Below are 17349 nucleotides of genomic sequence, written 5' to 3'. Positions count from 1 at the left end.
ATATCGCATCCGATTAAGTCTGGACCCCAAAAGTCACACTATTTTTTTTATCGTGTATTAGAAAAACAAGCTAATAAAACATTGAAAAGTTAAAAATAAAAGAGGCACATGAAAATATGGTGAGGCATTTTGAATTGCAGATGGACTCACTTGCAGTCTAGGCTAAAATTTTAAATAAGAGTCGACAGTGATAAGTAAGTAAGTAAACAGGTACAAACCTAATGCTGGAACAATATAATTCGTGCCAGTTTTATCAAGTGAAAGGCTGGTAAAAACATTCAAAGAGCGCGCTCTTAATTGACTTGATCTTTTGCATGCGTTTTTACATATCTCAGCAGAGAAAGTATATTACATGCTCTGGTTTACAGTAACCATAAGCAAAAAAAATCAAGGACATATTTTTAAAAAAAGACTCAATTTATTCCAATAATACATTTTCATAACAACTGATGTGAATTTAAAATGCAGGCTTAATTGACAAACAATAACATGATGCCATCTAAATCAAAACCTCAATGACATGTATAAAATAAAACCGGACCAGTAGGTTCTCTATTAACTCCAGAAAAGAAATGACAAAAAAGTATCATGGCAAGCTTTTAATTTCTTCAGCACATTAGACTCACTGGAGGTTACAGGTCGTCTCCACTGTGCAGTTAAAACATGTTAACATACGAATGACAGTGTGATCTATCTACATCAACTGTGCCGCTGCCTTTGAACATTTTGTAAAAGTATTCCACTGAATGGTATCAACACTGGTCATGAGGGTTTGAAGACGAGGCAGAACAAAGATGTCAGGGGCTGAAAAGGGGAGGTAGGGATGTTCATAGGAAACAGTCTTTAAAGAGAAGAGCCTCCAGTTTGCTGTTGGAACACATCAATTGTATCTTCGTCCTCCATTTCTAGCTGTAATAGAGAGAGTTACAATGTCAGCTGATGTGAAGGCAGTGGTCTTTACTGTGAAGCCACTTAGTTGACAATGCAGTCGACGAACTCATCCAAAGTTTTTCACCAGGAAGTTAGTTTGAAACATGTAAATGGGATAAATTGATTTTATTGCATCTCCTGCCATAATTCAACGAGTAGGTCAGAAAACAGGAGATTAACTGAATGTTAAAAACAAGGTGCACATATAAGAAATATCTAAATGTGTTAAGAGGTACGGAAGCTTAGGAGTTTCCCTTGACTATAGCCTTGCAACATTAAAGACCTTTTTGTAAGGGTCTACGGCGGTAAAGGGGCAGCACAGCTATAAAGTAAACTCAGATTTGTTCACAGCTGCTCAATGGCGTTTTAAAGTGAGCACTGTAATTCTCCACATAGGTGAATATATATGGATAAAGCTGATGAGAGCGTGTCCTTCCTATGGAATAGCCACAGCAGGTGCTCTAAGTGGACTCAGTTAGCACAAAGTAGCTATTTGCAACAGTTTCAATATAGTGCAATGGCAAGGACCTTAAATCTAGTTCAGATGTATACACGCGTTATTAAAGCTGTTCAAATTGTTTTAATTACAATCCACATCGGTTGAGAACAAACATTTGATCTTTGTAAATCCTCTTGTCACAATGGAGCCGTCCTTGAATTCTATAAATTTGTGGGCCCAAAGAACAGAAGAGGCTAAAGCTTTACCTGCGAGGGTGTGTCCGTTTCATTGATGGGCTGACCGTCAAATCGAAATCGTATTTGCCTCATTGACAGCCCCTATACGAACGGAGAGAAGAGTCATTATCAACATCATAGGTCCCCCAATACCTGGCAACATTATTGATTCAACCCCAATAATTTAGACCGTAGACGGGGGAGTCACAGGGTTTATTGTATAAATGCTATGCGTGATCCTTTTTTTCATGAGCAGTAACACAAACAGACCCTTTGTACATGTAATGGGTAACTAACTCATTGGTTGATTATTATGGAAACATTCCAGTATGTCTCATAACCCTTCCAGTAAGACTTGATTCCCAATTGCAGGGTCTAAATTAAAACACAACTAATATTATCAATCACACCTCTGTTTAGACCGCAATGCTTTGCATTACAGCTGCTTTGAGAAGCATGGTCTACTCATTTGACCAGAACTCCAATCATCCCTCAGCGGAGTCCCTGGCCTCCGTTTGAGAACCACCATTCAGACCACCTGCAATGCAATGGACCTAAAGATGGCTCCCTAAGGCGATTTGTAGTAATTGTGCAGTAGTCTCACCTGCCGTTCACAATAAGCTTTCATCAGTTTGCTGAGAGGAGTGTGCCTTTTAATCTTGAACTGCACAACGGAGCCATCCTGCCCTGCCACTTTCAGGTTGATGTGCTCATTGTTCTCCGTCTTCACTCCCTCCTGAAAGAGAGACAACACATGTTTTCATAAAGTTGAGCAGATTGCAGAAAGTGATGGAAGACGCTTGGTAAAGTAACACGTGGAGAATGCGTTTGCCCCTCACACACTATTTGAGATGTACATTGTGTACCTGGAGGATTTGGAACAAAAGTATACAAAAACTATTCACATCACCGGTTAAAATTACTTTACACAGTGTTTACTCCCACAGTGACACTAATCTGAAATCCGCACCTGGTGAGCAGTGACGGGAGGATCTGGTGTTGAAGACCAGAGAAAAGTAGCAACATTAAACTCCAACGTTAGCGTTAGCATTAGCATTCAGGGAGTCGACTGGCAACGGCCTACTACTGAAAACAATGCTCAATGGCCTAGTCAGAATGGGAACTTCAACCTAGACGCATCAACAACCCCTTTGCTGCTGGGACACACCGATGTGTGCGGAGGGGCATTAGTATTTCATAAGAAATACGCATCCAAACTGACGGTTTGAGCTCAAACAATTGTTAATTTTTGGGGCCCGTAGTAGACTGCACTCTGAAGGCTAACGCCACTCACTTTTCTCCTTATCGTCCTAACGTTTCCGTAACATAAAATACTATACCGATAAAGCTGACGTGCGTAATGTTTAAACCGACAGCATCATCCAAGAAGTGCAATTAAAATGACCGTAAATGATACAATTCGTACCGCCCGGTTCTCAAGCGCGTTAGCCACGTTAGCTTATTATGCTAACTTCCCCCGCTTGCTAACTGGCTAACGCGGTTAGCCAGTTAGCGCCTGTTTGTGCAGTTCGCCCGACTTTTAATGTTGCAACCGTTGGCGAATTAGTTTCACGGGCGGCTTTTTTTTTATCTCTTTCGTCTGTAACCCTATCACACACGTATCAAATACACCCAGTAAAGAAAACAAACCCCGTACAAAAGGCGCTCCTCACCTTGGGTTTTTCGTCGGCCATGGTTGCTACTGCGTCGATCTGCCTGCGCCTGTTCTGCTGCGGCTGCGCTGTCTGGCGCGCCACTTCGCGTGGGCTGGCTGTAGTGGGCTGAGGTGCGCACAGCTGCGCCAGATCGACGGAGCGCTCGTCCCACTGGCTTTCCAGAGAGTCCATTTAAATATGTGTTCATACAGAATTGTTATTTTTTTAATTATAGGACAATTTAAATGTAATTTATCTACTCAGCTTACATTTATGGTTGTTACACGCAGAACGATTACCAACCCCACAGCTGTACTGTAGTTCAAATGCGCAACATCCATATGGTGTTTACACGTTACTAAAAGAACAATCAAGATCTCGTATTATAAAATCTACATAATAATTACAGAGAATGTTGCTGTATTCACACTTTTACTTTTGGTGCGTTATTCTTTCAGCACTACTAATCAAATTACAACAACAGTGTGAATAATATACTGCATTGATATTGTCCCTGGACACTGATAAAAAAACGAGGCACATGTGGAAATTGTAAAACAAATAGATCTCCTTTATTTTTCCATGCAGAAGAGTAGCTTTTCCAAAAATGCAATGACACTGTCATGTGACAAACTAAGACAAATAGTTGATGTAGGGAATCTCCTTTTTAGCCACACAGTAACACGGATCGTATGAAATAATCACCAAGGTTTTACTAAAGATTTAAAGTATTTTCTCAAGGCTTATATTCTCCTAAATTGATATAGGAAAGTCCCACCAAAGCTAACCATTTGACTCCAGGGAAGTAATCCACCCTTTTAGCTTAGTTTCCTCTTCACTGTCTGACAACAGCAGCAAGAGCAAACGCTATGCACTCCATTTAATTACCTTCAAACAATATTCCTTTCCGTCTCCAGGGATTAGCCGTTAGCAGCCCAGCACTTCCTCAATCACAACACTTTATGCACACATTCGATCCGGGCCCTCAACAGCTCATGTTGCACATACCAAGTAAAAGGGCTTTCGGTCTCTGGCGGAGGTCCTCTCGCAGGAATCACATTTTCTTTATTAAGATGCAATCCAAAGTGCACAATCCGGATATAAAGGAACCCATGTATTTCCTTAGGATCCAGCCTGTTACTTCATAATGTAACAGCATGTCTGAATATTAGGTAACACTCTTTGTTTGCCAGAACACTAGTGATTTGTGCCAATAGTGTCCATCATAAGAACGAGTATATGCAGAAGGAATGAAACCATTAATTGAAATACCACACAGGAAATGGAATGATCTCAAAACCTTCCCAAAAATAAATAAATAAATACATTCAAATGAATAAAGACTAAAAAGCGTAACAATTGTCTGAGCTGTGGGTTAGTATAGAACTCCCAAAACACGTATTCTTGACAGGGCCGGTGTGTGGGTTCCTTTTTATGTAGCAACGCGGGGTCTTTAGTGTGCTTCAGTCCAATGTCCAAGCGTAAAACGTTGTTATACGTACATAGGCAGCAGCAAATCAGGTGAAATGCAGGTCGTGGTCACATGTTCATACAACCCAGGCTTCACAGTCTACTTTAACAATCTTTTTGCTCACTTTCTAGTATTGAGAGAGAGTAAATATGAACATCAAAATAAGAACAAATGGATATGACATTAACAATAATAAATGAATAATAATTTAAGAATATTTGACATGGTCAATCACTGGCTACCTCTGGCACTGTAGTAACGTTTAGTTTGAATGTACGCTACATAGCATTCAGTGGGCCATCTCAAGCAGAAAAACGCTCAATATTTTCGCTAAAAGTCTTCCAGTACTGCCCTTTTCCCGAATTAAATTGTCTTGCAGTCTGCAGGCCGGGCTATAGAGCCCCCCATCTGTCAGTAGGCGGAAACTCATTCACCTCCCCAACTTCCGAGTGTGGCTGCTCTCCCAACGTGAACATCAGTTTGTATCTCATCCGCACCTTTTCCTGTTAACACACACAAACACACACAGGCTCTAAAGGATTGTCAACACCAGTGAGGACTATATCCTCAAAGTTATGGTCGGTATGTGCGACTGGAAAAACGGCCGATACTCGCAGTATCAGCAATAGTGCGTCAAACACAGGACTGGAATTACCAGCCTGTCGCTGCATGCCTCCACCAACCAGTCTGGTGCAGTTTAAATTCATGTCTGTCCAAACCATCTCATTCTATTCGACATGCGAGTGCAATTGTCGTTAATAGTATGTGAATTAGAGTTACGGCCAAACGTTTTGATTGAAAGGGACCTTCGATTGCCAAATTCCAATTGGTTTTCGCTGGAGTCCAATTGGAGGTTTGTGCCAAATTTAAAAAAACAACAACAATGTATTTACAAGAAGAGACCAGACAGACAGCTGTGCGTTAGGGGGAGGCATTAAAAAAAAAACATAGCTAGCATGAGAAAGTGTTCTATCAATAAATACCTCTTTTGAGGCATGAAATCATGAGAGGACCAAAAGCAGCCGCCGGCTGAGATTTACCTTGAGAGGATTTGCAAGCAGCATGACCTGCGTGATGGCAGCGGGGGGAAGGATCGGGTTAAAAGGAGCCAGCTCCGTCGCTGTGGGCGCCTGCAGCCTCACTTTCATCGTCTGGTGAATTAGCAGAACAGACAGCCATGGTCATCAACAGATGCGGAAGCCCGCTTTGATTTTATTCAAAGAGACGTTTTTAATTTAATGAGTCAAACGTCAGCCAATACTTTCCTTTTGTTGTTAAATTAAAAAAAGTGACTCTGAAGCTTCCTACGTGGTGACGGGGGTTTCACCTTGGGCACAGCAGCCTGCAGAGTGATGTTCCTGACCGGCTGCGGCGCCGTGTTGAGCATGGACGCCACCATCACCAGGACATCGGGTCGGCCCACTGGACAGTCGGTGGCGAAATGCAGCAGGACACGCACTCCGTTTTTGTCGTAAGCCGTGACGGGACACACTTTACCTGAGACCACGCGCACACACACACGCACACACACACACACACACACAGGGGAAAAGCAAAATGATCTAAACAACAACCATTGATTTGATGGGTGAATATTACTCTCAGATCCACAGTGGACATGCCAAGACCAAGAACCGCGCAGGGAAATAGTCTGTCTCTCCAGCTTTATTAAGCAACTTTCACCACTAAGTGGCAGTAATGTCTACAGTGGAGTTTTACAACCCCCCATAATTATCAAACACGGAGGAATGGTTTATTTTCTGATAGATGTTTATTACATTACTTAATCTACAAAGACTACTCTTTAACTGATCTTGAACTTGAGTTAGTTATTGTCCTCTGTGTTGGGAAAAGCTAAATATTGTTTTGTTTTTTTAGTGGTCAGACAGTCTGTGACCTTTCGAACTGAGACACACGGTGCTCTGGACAACATGTTCAGGATACCAGGATTTTATGATGTGAAGTTGTGTTATCTAGTTGTAAACAAAGTGTGTCACCGATCTCCGAGAATCCTGAATAACAACTCACTTTCTCTTTGACGTGGGAAAGGTGACCAGCCCCACCTGCTTAGTACGTGTGTGTTATCTAAGACTTTATCATTCAAAGACAAGGAAACCTTTGAGTAGCCTTGACTCATGACTGGATTGGGTGCCAACTTTGCTCCTACTTGCAAATGTTTAATAGAGGTCCTTTTTCCTGGCATCAAGTAAAAAAATGTTCTAACCTGCTCGAAAAAGGGAATTTCATCATGGCAGAGGTCAGGCAAAACTTTCATGACCTACATTAATGATATAGCAACCGGTAAAAAATATTCAAAGTGTGCATGCACGGTACGTCTGCCCTTCTGAAGCATAGAGGTTATTTCTTAAAAGTTAAATGGAACCTAATTAAACTGATGTTTATACTTGCAAGCCCAAAATATTATATCTGACTCAATGCGGTGTCCGTCGCTATCTTCCTTCCAACACTTACTGTATATTTACACATGTAAACATAGGTGGAAATAAGAGACAACGGTCAGGCCCACTCACTTGGCTTGATGGCATCCAGAGGAACAAAGATGTTGGCCAGGGACACCTCTCGTCCTGTGCCCTGGCTGGCCTGGCCTAGGGGCAGGATGGGGGAGAGGGAGCGTAACAGGGGGCTGTCCTCCGCCTGGCTCTTGGCAGGCGGAGGAGTGGCCTCCCCGAGGAGCAGCGAGGTGGATGCGGCGGCGGCGGCGACTCCGACGCTGGAGGACGGGGCAGCGGGAGCGAGCAGGTCGTCCCTCTTCACCAGCAAGCGGCTGAAGTCCGCCACAGCCGGCGTGCTGTGGGGATAAATCCAGAGCCTTTGTCACAAACCTCCCAGGTCCAATAATGCTCGAACAAACCAACGCAGTCACGTCTGGTTATCATTAGCGGAATGAATGGGTACTTGGCTTTAGAGACGAGATTAAGGGCATTTTAAATCGCCTCTTAACGGCTCACAACATTATTGATGAGAAATTTACAGCGGCGTGTTTTGCATTGTTGCATCCAATTTGACTCAACTGTCTCGCCTACTTAAGATAAAAATACCCATAATAACAATTCATATTTCAAAAGGTTTGAACGTACTTATTAATAGTCAGTACCTCACATACAGTACATCCACAGTTTGGCTGAAACTGAGCCGTTTGTCCGACTGCAGCCACCTAATGGCAGTTTAACGGCCATGTACTTATAATGGCACTTTTCTATAACATGTTTTGAAACTGGTTATTTGATGAAAATTGTACTTCTTCTGAGTTTGTATCTCTATGTGGAAAGGCACATATTGTAAGTCGCTTTGGATAAACGAGTCAGCTAAATGACATGTAATGTAATGTAACAACACTTTAAGTGTACTCCACGAGTGTTAAGCAGCTAAACTTGGACACCCAATTAGTAAAATAAAATAACATGAATGTAAAATGAAATCTACCATCCAAAATATTGCTCCGATCCATATTGCATCCTCAGATTTACCTCGTGACACGACTATCACTCACATTTTAGGACTGCCCAGATCCAGCATGGCAAGGTCCTGCAGGTTATGACTCGGAGTCGGTTGGGACGCGCCGGAGGACGTGGAGAGAGGAGCTGAGGCCCCGTGGAATGACCGAGTAGGAGCAGCGGAGGTCAATGCTGAGCTGAAGGACTGCGGGAAGACGGCTGACGGCGTTGAGACGGACACTGTAGAGACCGGAGACGTGGAGGAAACATGGCCGGGGTATGGAGCTATGGAAGCCTTGGCAGAGTGAACTGGGTCTGCCGTCACAGCAAGGGCGTCGGGAAAGAGCGACGACGTGGGAGCCGAAGGCAAAGCGGTTTCAAAAAAATTTAAATTGTGACTGGAATATGAATCCTGTAATATGAATAAAAAAAAGAAAAGAGGTTGCCATTACCAATAAGAAAAAAGTTGACTTTAGTACACAGTTGCATAAATAAATTGAAATACCTGTAAAGATGGCAAACCGTTGTTGAAGTTCACATGTGCAGATTTATTCGGTGCAGGAGCGGGTTCATTGAGGCCTGTGAATGAACACAAAACATGTCTTATATGTTTATGTAAATTTTCTAAAATAACATGTCCTTTTTTAAATATCTTTTACCTCTTTGTCGTGTCAATGTTAACCACTATGATTTTACACCAATAGCGGATTCAAGTAGCAATAACTGCTGATTTTGCTGATGCTCAATATTGCCATGACAAATAAATAAATGAAATCACCTAAAGACAGCAGCTCCTCATCCAGCAAGGAGAGCGCTGCAGAGGGAGCAGACCCACACAGCAGGTCAGCAGGAAGAGACAGGGGCGATGTCGGGGGGGGGCGGGAGACGCCCTGGACGTCCAAACCCATCAGGTCGATCAGAATCTCGGACTGGTTTGTGCGACCTGTGCTTGTGACATAAAACAAAAAGCAGAAGAGAAAAAATGGAAAATACAGCACCATTAGCAAAATTATAAAGAGTTGAAACCAAGCTGCTAATTACACGATGGGAGCACGTAGTCGGTCTTTATGAAGTCGCTTTTTAATTGGGATTTGTTGTACTGTATAATTATTATTTTATTAATGACCCACATTTTGCACATATACTGTGCTCAGTTGACATTCTTATCAACTACTGGTCAAGGAGATGATCTTAAGGAGGTATTCTTGTTAGCGTGGATCTTTGTTTTTATATAAACAAAGAGATATATATATATATATATATATACACACATATATATATATATATATATATATATTTTACTTGACTGGCTATTGTGCTTTAAAGCATTCACTCTCTCACACAACATTTTATTGGGTCCAGATACATTCGCAGAATTTGTCCCACAGTCTTCTTTTAATTTAACAACGAAATGTGCGGACCGTCTTTTAGAAACATGAAGGAGCCGGAATGGTCTCATTTATAAAGAGTAGACGTGTGCATGTGTCTTCAATAACGCATTTGTAAAACATTTTGAAAATGATGCACGATTTAGAAAATGTATACCTCTACTAAATTGCTGATTGACCTGCTCAAGGAAATATAATGAGGTGCAGAATGGGCAGTAACAATGGTCATGAATGATGCCATATTAACATGCTTGAGGAGATGCAATTCACAGCCGAAATGTACCTTGTCTGATTGATAATTGTGTCTGTCGTGCATCCCCAGTCCCGCCATTGACGATCTGTTCTTCCACAATCTTCTTATAAGAATGAACGACATGGGAGAGGTCATCGCTGGCCTGGAGGATGTCTCCTGATCAATGCATTTAAAACAGAAGGTTAGTGCAGGTTTGTAGCATTCTAACCACAGAAAGAACCACCTCATTGTTTTCCCCACAGCAGCTGCCAAAGGTAGGAAACATGTGAGAGGGATTTTTTTTATTTTTTATAAATCAACTCGCTGGCTGCGGGACGACGGTTTTTGCCATTCCAGGATCTCTTACCCAAGCTGCTGTCGTTATCCTCCGTCTCAGTGGCCAGCTGGAACACAGTTTGCCTCAGCTTGTCGCAGTCCCCGTACAGCTCCTGGAGAAATAAAAATCACTTTTAAATAAGTCCTTCTTAAAGACACAAGGTACTTAAAGACGAACTGGTTGGTCTCACAAAGAGGCGGTTTTCATTGCAAATTTTAAATGCAACAGCAGCCAATGACTTTTGGGCCGTTTTGCGGCCGTACAGGCGAAGGCTGAACTATGAAGTGAGATTTGTTTCCCAAAAAATGCAATGTTTCCCAAAAATGAAATAAATGCCAAAGGAAGGAGTTCATTTGTTTGCGAAGGTCATGTGAGCCCCGTCTCAAAGTAAAGAAACGAACCCTAATGAGCTCCTTGTCTCCGTCAGTGGATTCCTCCGGGCTGAAGTGAGAGAGCATCTCGGTAAGCAGTTTGACGCTGCTGTTCACCGCCTCCAAGGTGCTTTTCTGCTTTTTCTCTTTGTGTGTTCTCACCTCGTCCTGGTGGAGGAAAAAAAACAAAAAAACAAACAAACAAGAGTTACACAGACTCTGTAGCCTTGACAGTACAAACTTTAAGACAGAACAGGAGCCAGGTGGGTCTGTGTTAGCTTCAAACATGGGTTTAGGGTCAGAAATATATATATTAGGGCTGTCAAAAATAGCGCATTAACGACGTTAATTAGTTGTTTGTTGTTAATTACGTCAATTTTTTTAACACATTTCACGCATGCGCAGTGTGACAAATTATTCAGGTCAGGAAATGCACTTCATCCTATACAACACATTACTGCCACCTGCAGGCATATGTCAGGCCGTCAGGTTCAGCAAGTCGTTTGCGCCACTCCACGCTGAATGTTCGCAGGCCATTAACAAAATCAACCTCAGATCATTTGACCAACACAATGGCAAAATGTTCCAACACGTTGGAATTCGAATGGTCAAGCGCGTGAGCAGAAATAAAGAGGCCGTCATCGCCATACTTGCCAACCTTGAGACCTCAGAATTAGGGAGATATTCAAAAGGACCGGGGGGTGCGGGTGCTAGCGGTTTGCAGCGCCAGCCTCATCTTTTTCCGTTCTAATTGCCGCGCTCGACTTCAAGGTGTAACTTTTATCATTTATTAACCTTTATATTATTATTGTTCGGTTTGAAACGGCGCGCCTAGTGACGGATGGTGGAGCAATATTGTTGTTCGGGTGGAAATCGGGAGGAAGGTCGGTCCGGGAGATTTTTGGGAGGGGCTTTGAAATTCGGTAGTCTCCCTCTGGTCCTCGCAGCCCTGGACCATCAGGAGCACAAACTCACAGCAGAGTGGGATAAACTGCAGAGGCTCGAGACCCTTCTAGAGCCATGCAGGGAAATCAGTCTGTAACTTATCAAATAACATTGATTTGATTATTTTCTGAAATTAATTAAACCACGTCAAATATCAATAAACTGTATTTATGTAAAAAATAATAATGATGATAATAATAATGATAATTATGTATCTGTGTCCTGTTTTCACTGTTTTTAAGTATTTAAGTATTTCACTTGACCCACCTCCTTCACCATGTTCTTGATGAGCCGATTGGCTTCTTGCAGGTCCTCCGGCTTTTTGCTCTTTAGCAGCTCTGCTAATCTCTGCAGAGAGAATTAATTTCCCACATGTCACACAAGCTCCCACAGCCTGGAAAAACAAAAATTCACCCATACATCAGCGGCCGTCACAATAAAGCAAACATGACATTTTTCGGTATGCCGCAACCCGTGAGGGATTTAGAGGGGGAAGATAAACAAAGTGCAGCGTCGTAAATCCAGATGAAAAGTGTGACTACTTTTTCTGTGTGATGCCCCCGCCTTTAGTCCGTGATGAGCAGTGAGGGAGAACCAGAACCATTTTAAACACCTCAATGATCAGTGTGTTATGGTTAATGGCTTACTTCAACCCATAATTTCCCCATAATTTCCCATGTTTTTGTGTCACAGGGAAGTCATTTGAAATAATTGGTCCAATTTTGAGAAAGAGCACTGCAGCCAACATACGTATGCTAAAAGGGATCGTTTTTGCCACTGACCATCTCTGATTTTTGAATAAATGTCTGAATATGTTATGGAAAGGAAACTAATAGTCAAAACTATTTGTTGTTGTGAAATCTCAGGATCTGATACGTTGTCAAAGTGTGCTTTATCATCAGCCAAACGTTCCTCAAACGTTCAGACAACCCCTGACCTTTGCTTTCTAAACTCCCGACACAACGACCTCTGGCCCTCTTCTCTTTAACTCATCCCCGTCAAAGTCCAGATTTTACTCCTAAATTTGAGCTATTACATTGCAGCCCGTTCAGCGTCTGTCCCGCTGTCACTCAATACCGTCAGAAAAATGCATGGGAAAAAAGGGGCTCAGGTTCAAAAATTATACAGCTACCCTTTAAATAATTTCTTTAACAGTCATTTGATACTTTAACTGCAACGCTCCCGAATGATCGTCGCTGTAATAACAAAACTCTTCATTGCAAACCTTTTAACTCAATTTGTCTCCAACAGAGAAAGAGTTATTTGTCACATCCCGAAATAACTCTTACCTATCTTCTTACCTTGCTCTTCTTCTCGTCATCAAACACGGGATTCTTGGGTTGCGGAGAGGGCGATGGTGTGAACGTAGCACCAAGGGGAACTTCTGGGTCGGATGAAACAATACCTAAAATAACCATGACAACGGACGGCTGTTACGTTGTGCAAGTGACAGTTTCGGGGCTTCTTAAAGACACAGTGAGAGTTTTAGGCACAGCAATGCCGTAACGGATTGCTCAGAGTACTTTTTGTGTTAAACGTTATATACATGTTGTATCAGTCCGCACGCCGTTGGTGTCTCACCCTGGGACTTCAGCATCTGATACGCTTCAACGACCTTTGCTTCATCCGGCAGAGACACAGTCCAGCTGTACAGCATCTCGATCACTTTCGTCTTCACTCCCTCTGACACTTTGTCCCCCAGATACTGAAATAAATGACCACTGCACAGATTAGAATGACCAGGAAAACTTCTAACTCAAGGAAACATGGCCCAACCTGAGGAACCTTTTATGGGACTTACTTTGGGCGAAACCACCTTAATCAATTCATTTAAAAATCGAAATTTCCCAACTTCATTGTGAAACCGCCGCCCGCAGTTCTTCATACAAGCCTCGAGAACCTGCAAAAAGAAAGCAACCTGAAGCAAATATCCTCCTCTACGTCATGCAGATTAATATCCCCCAAAGAAACGCAGCGGCGGAGTGAGATTTACTGACCGTTAATGCCTGTATCGCCTCCCACTCCTGAGGGGACTGGATCTTGTGAGCCAGCAGCCTTACGGAAATTTGCGGGCTGAAAAAAAAACGACAGAAAACAATCCGACGCAAACCTGGTCACAAAAAAAGGCCACACAGCGTATAGTCTGCAGCCGGAATAATAAGCTCCACATGTTCAGCACAATGAAGTCACAGATGATGGGCTTAATTCAACGTCATGCGTGACCGTACCCTTCCAGTTCCTTGTTGATTTGGTCACAGAATCCCATTATATACTCCCAGTCCTCCTGTCTGTTGGAAGGGTTTGTGGCTTTGTCTAGAAAAAGAAAAACAGTTCAGAAAGTGATTTTCCTTCTCTTATGTCTCTTTTGAACTCTTCCCATAGGACCGGACTGTCCTGTCCCTTTAAGGCGAATGCAGGCTGGATGTATGAACTAATAACAGGGTTTAAATCCAGCTCTAGAAAACAACAAAAACAAGCAAGAAAGACAGTTGTTATCCAACGTTTATCAGCTCATCTTAAAAAGGTATCGATTTAAGAGCCTGGAGGCGCTTCAATAATCCAGTTTGTCACCAGCCTTCAACTCCACGCAGCAAAGACACACTGGGGCATCGCACACCAAATAAACACATGTTTCTTCGAGCATTTCGACATTACGTCTCAGGGACTCATAAAGTATAAAGTAGGCATAAACTGAACACGGGAGCATTTGTTCCAGCGAGCGACGTCCATTTACTTGTCGTTTGCCAGCTGCGCGAGCGACTTTCCCGGACAACACGGACGCGTTAACGCGACACTTTTCAGTTTAAAAGCAATGTCATTTGAATCCAACGCTGGTATCAGACACCTGGGACCCCGCGGCACGTTGGCGCGCACCTTTGGTGAGAACCAACGACGTGGAAGGGGAGTTTGAGTGTGTACTTACTGAGCCAGGACTCCAGCGATTCTCCGTCGTCCGCCATGTTTCCCCTCTGACACAAACACCGCGTGACTCGTGCTGCCTTCACGTGCTGTGGGACAGATGGGAGTTCTGGCAAGTGGAGGTTCTTCTTCGTGTTTTTCACCGGGTCTGAACGGCGGCTCGCAAACAGCTTTGGGCTGAGTACCGCGACCTTTTGTGCGGGAGTGTGTTTGTCCTTCACACCGAACGTGTGTTACCTGAAAAAGAAAAATTCTTTCTGCTTCCCACGTGGTGCATAGCGGTAGAATAAAAATAAGCATTGTCTTTAACACGTGCCCCTTCAGTATCTATAGACACAAAGATGTCCTCCCTTCCGTTCTCGTGTTTGTGATGCTTTTGTGTTTCAATCCTCGTTCATCTTCTGCCTTCATCACATTTTTTTCACTCCTTTCTTCTAAATGACCTCTACCCCCCGCACGGCAACTGCTATGGGCAGTTCTTTCATCTTGTCAGGCTTTTTTTCGGCTGGCTTATCAGCACACTTGTTCTGCCAAACAGAAATGCACATGCACCACCTGTGCAGTTTTTACCAAACATGAGCTCACTGAGCAAATCATCCCTACCTGCTGAGTGCATTTAATGGCAGGTGAGACGGAGCAAACCTCCACCCTGTCAGATCTGCCCTCATCAAACAATGCTGTGTGCGTTCTTCATATCTTGAACTCCTTTGCGGTGTGTGTGAGTCTTGGGGCGAGGATGGATGCATTAACAGTGTATTCAGCTCTTCCTGAGACATTTATTTCTGAAGAATAACAAAGTTATTTCCAGCACAACCTTCGATTGCACTGAAAAAGAGGCATTCTCAGAGCAAATATTTACATTTGTCGAATGTCTGTTTGAGGTGGAGCTTTCCATTAAAATAGAAATCTGGAAAGATTAGTGAATAATGATGCATCATTTTCTAATTGGACCATTTTTTGGATCCAAACCTGCAAAGTAAACAGTGTTGAATACCGGTGTGCATGTTTTCGCCCACAAGTATAATTGCACTGCAGGCAGAATACAGCCAAGTTACATATTTTCAAATATTTTCCTGAATGCAAACACAAACCAGGATAATTACAAATGACTATGAATACAAAATGCAATTTAAAAAGGTGTCCCCTCCATGGCTGCTCCATGATTAATTCAAGTTTAAACTCTCATCAGGTTTGGCTTCTTTCCGCTGCGCTCGGTGTCATGTATTTGTTGGGGAATTTATTGCCTCTGTACGTTGCAATCATCTTTCCTTCACCGGCATCAGGCAGCTCCAGGACCCACAGGTCAGCTTTACTTCCTCTTTGGCCTAAACTTTAATATGCATGAAGACAATTAGATACCAGTTATGTAGTTTGTTTGGTTCGGTGATTTAACAATGTGGCGAACACATCTTTTCTATTGGAAGCTAATGCTGAGTTATTCACGTGTATCAAATTGCATTTTAGAAATTCAACTCACAAAATGCTTCTGTGGCACTGGTTTGCATTTTGAAAAAAAGTAATAAATAGAAGCTGTGAAATGAAAACGTTCATTTTGTTGAAATGTTACAATTGAATTAATCATAGATCAACAAGCAGAGCCAGCATCGCTTGCAAAATTGGGGAAATCATTTTTCTCATTGACGCAACCGTACACCAACGCAGCTTCTGCTCAGGAATAAGAATAAGCTGATCAAGAATTAACAAGGGGATACAAAAAAACTCAACAACTCTTTGGGGTTCTTGGAAGGCTAAAAAATGAAAAAAATAAGACAAGGCTGAGCTGATATCTTCAAAAATCAAAGGCTTTCAACTTGACAAAAAGCCTTTTGGGGTTCGGCAGGAAATATAAGAACTGTCAAATAACACAGTGCAATCATGCTGAGGCCATGGTTTCTTTGACATTTGAATGTTCTTGTTCTGAACCGATTTCCCCAAAAGAGTAACTGAATTCATGCTGTTTGTCATACATTATAAACAGTGTTAGCATTCTAAAGTTTTCATTTATCTGCATTTCAAATCCAATTTGAGATTGTATTCTAAAGGATAAACATATAGAATAAATAATAAAAACCAGGCGGACACAATAGAAACATAGCAGGAGTCAACTTTTTAAACTCAAGTTGATAAACACGGGTGACGGAGGAAATGGAGCCATGCCAGCTTTGTGTGATTCATCAAGTTGCATCATAAATGACATTGAGAACCAGCAGAGGGCAAAGCTCAAATGAAATGTACTTTTCATATTCCGCCAGCGCACACAGCAAGAGAGAGTGACGGCTTGCCTTGATAAAAACTTTGAAATATGTTCCTCTCAAACTGTCAGATAGACAGAAGAAGGCTTATGGTCATGGCAGGCGAGTTGGATAAAAAACAAAAAGAACAAAAGAAAATTGGTGCTTTTATCTGTTAGTGCAGCATACAAACTGAGTTAGGACTATTTCACAGTTGTGTATTGGGAAAAGCCGGAGGCTGCAATGGAGCTGGTCCTGGTTGGCGTCGGGTGGGAGCTGGGCGGCGGGCTGCCAGCAGCGAGGCCTGCTGCTCTCAGGTCAGCCGGCAACGGGGGACCCCGAGAAAGCCAGTGGACCCGAGGCTCATGTACAACAACACTTAAACACAATCTACAGCTGAAAGATCACCAATAAATGGGCTGTAATGCACAGCCACAGCGCTTAAACGCTGCGCCACGGGGGCCGGGGGGGGGGGGGGGGTGTTGCCATTACAAGCCGTGCGTTTGGGAAATGACGTGTCTGTGTGAAGTTTCCTTTCCTTTAAGTGCGTGTAGCGCAGGCCGACTGGAAAGACTCATTTGTACTCGAGAAATGTGTGAGCAGAGTCTCAAGGATCAAGGAAAATCATAAAGTGTTTCTCTTACTGTTGTGCTGTTCATCTTTCTTTGTAATTAAAGAGCTATGACTAGATATGAACTTAACTGTTCTTTATTTGCATTGTTCCAACAAAGTGACATTTC

General features: G+C 42.7%; 2 protein-coding genes across 4 annotated transcripts; both read right to left on the bottom strand.

Moving 5' to 3' along the window:
• Nucleotides 1-398: 398 nt before the first annotated feature.
• sumo2a (small ubiquitin like modifier 2a) lies at nucleotides 399-3436 on the bottom strand. Of its 2 annotated transcripts, none has more exons than XM_037473093.2 (4): nucleotides 3279-3436; nucleotides 2210-2341; nucleotides 1636-1707; nucleotides 399-909 (listed from the first exon to the last, which is right to left on the bottom strand). In XM_037473093.2, exons 1-4 carry the CDS (start codon nucleotides 3297-3299, stop codon nucleotides 844-846), a joined length of 291 nt encoding a protein of 96 aa, XP_037328990.1. In that variant the 5' UTR covers nucleotides 3300-3436; the 3' UTR covers nucleotides 399-843. The 2 variants fall into 2 exon arrangements, with proteins under 2 accessions (XP_037328990.1, XP_062420641.1); XM_062564657.1 differs by lacking the exon at nucleotides 3279-3436 and adding an exon at nucleotides 2576-2671.
• A 370-nt stretch (nucleotides 3437-3806) lies between these two features.
• gga3a (golgi associated, gamma adaptin ear containing, ARF binding protein 3a) lies at nucleotides 3807-14754 on the bottom strand. Of its 2 annotated transcripts, XM_037472855.2 has the most exons (17): nucleotides 14383-14754; nucleotides 13688-13772; nucleotides 13457-13532; nucleotides 13261-13359; nucleotides 13041-13164; nucleotides 12761-12864; nucleotides 11727-11807; nucleotides 10545-10682; nucleotides 10174-10255; nucleotides 9858-9983; nucleotides 8965-9129; nucleotides 8692-8765; nucleotides 8243-8598; nucleotides 7263-7540; nucleotides 6059-6228; nucleotides 5772-5882; nucleotides 3807-5234 (listed from the first exon to the last, which is right to left on the bottom strand). In XM_037472855.2, exons 1-17 carry the CDS (start codon nucleotides 14417-14419, stop codon nucleotides 5124-5126), a joined length of 2217 nt encoding a protein of 738 aa, XP_037328752.2. In that variant the 5' UTR covers nucleotides 14420-14754; the 3' UTR covers nucleotides 3807-5123. The 2 variants fall into 2 exon arrangements, with proteins under 2 accessions (XP_037328752.2, XP_037328753.2); XM_037472856.2 differs by lacking the exons at nucleotides 13457-13532; nucleotides 13688-13772; nucleotides 14383-14754 and having other exon boundaries at nucleotides 13041-13180.
• Between the last annotated feature and the right edge of the window lie 2595 nt (nucleotides 14755-17349).

Source organism: Pungitius pungitius, chromosome 9 (genome assembly GCF_949316345.1).
Source record: "Pungitius pungitius chromosome 9, fPunPun2.1, whole genome shotgun sequence".
Classification (NCBI taxonomy): domain Eukaryota; kingdom Metazoa; phylum Chordata; class Actinopteri; order Perciformes; family Gasterosteidae; genus Pungitius; species Pungitius pungitius.
This window is presented reverse-complemented; position numbering and strand designations above follow the sequence as displayed.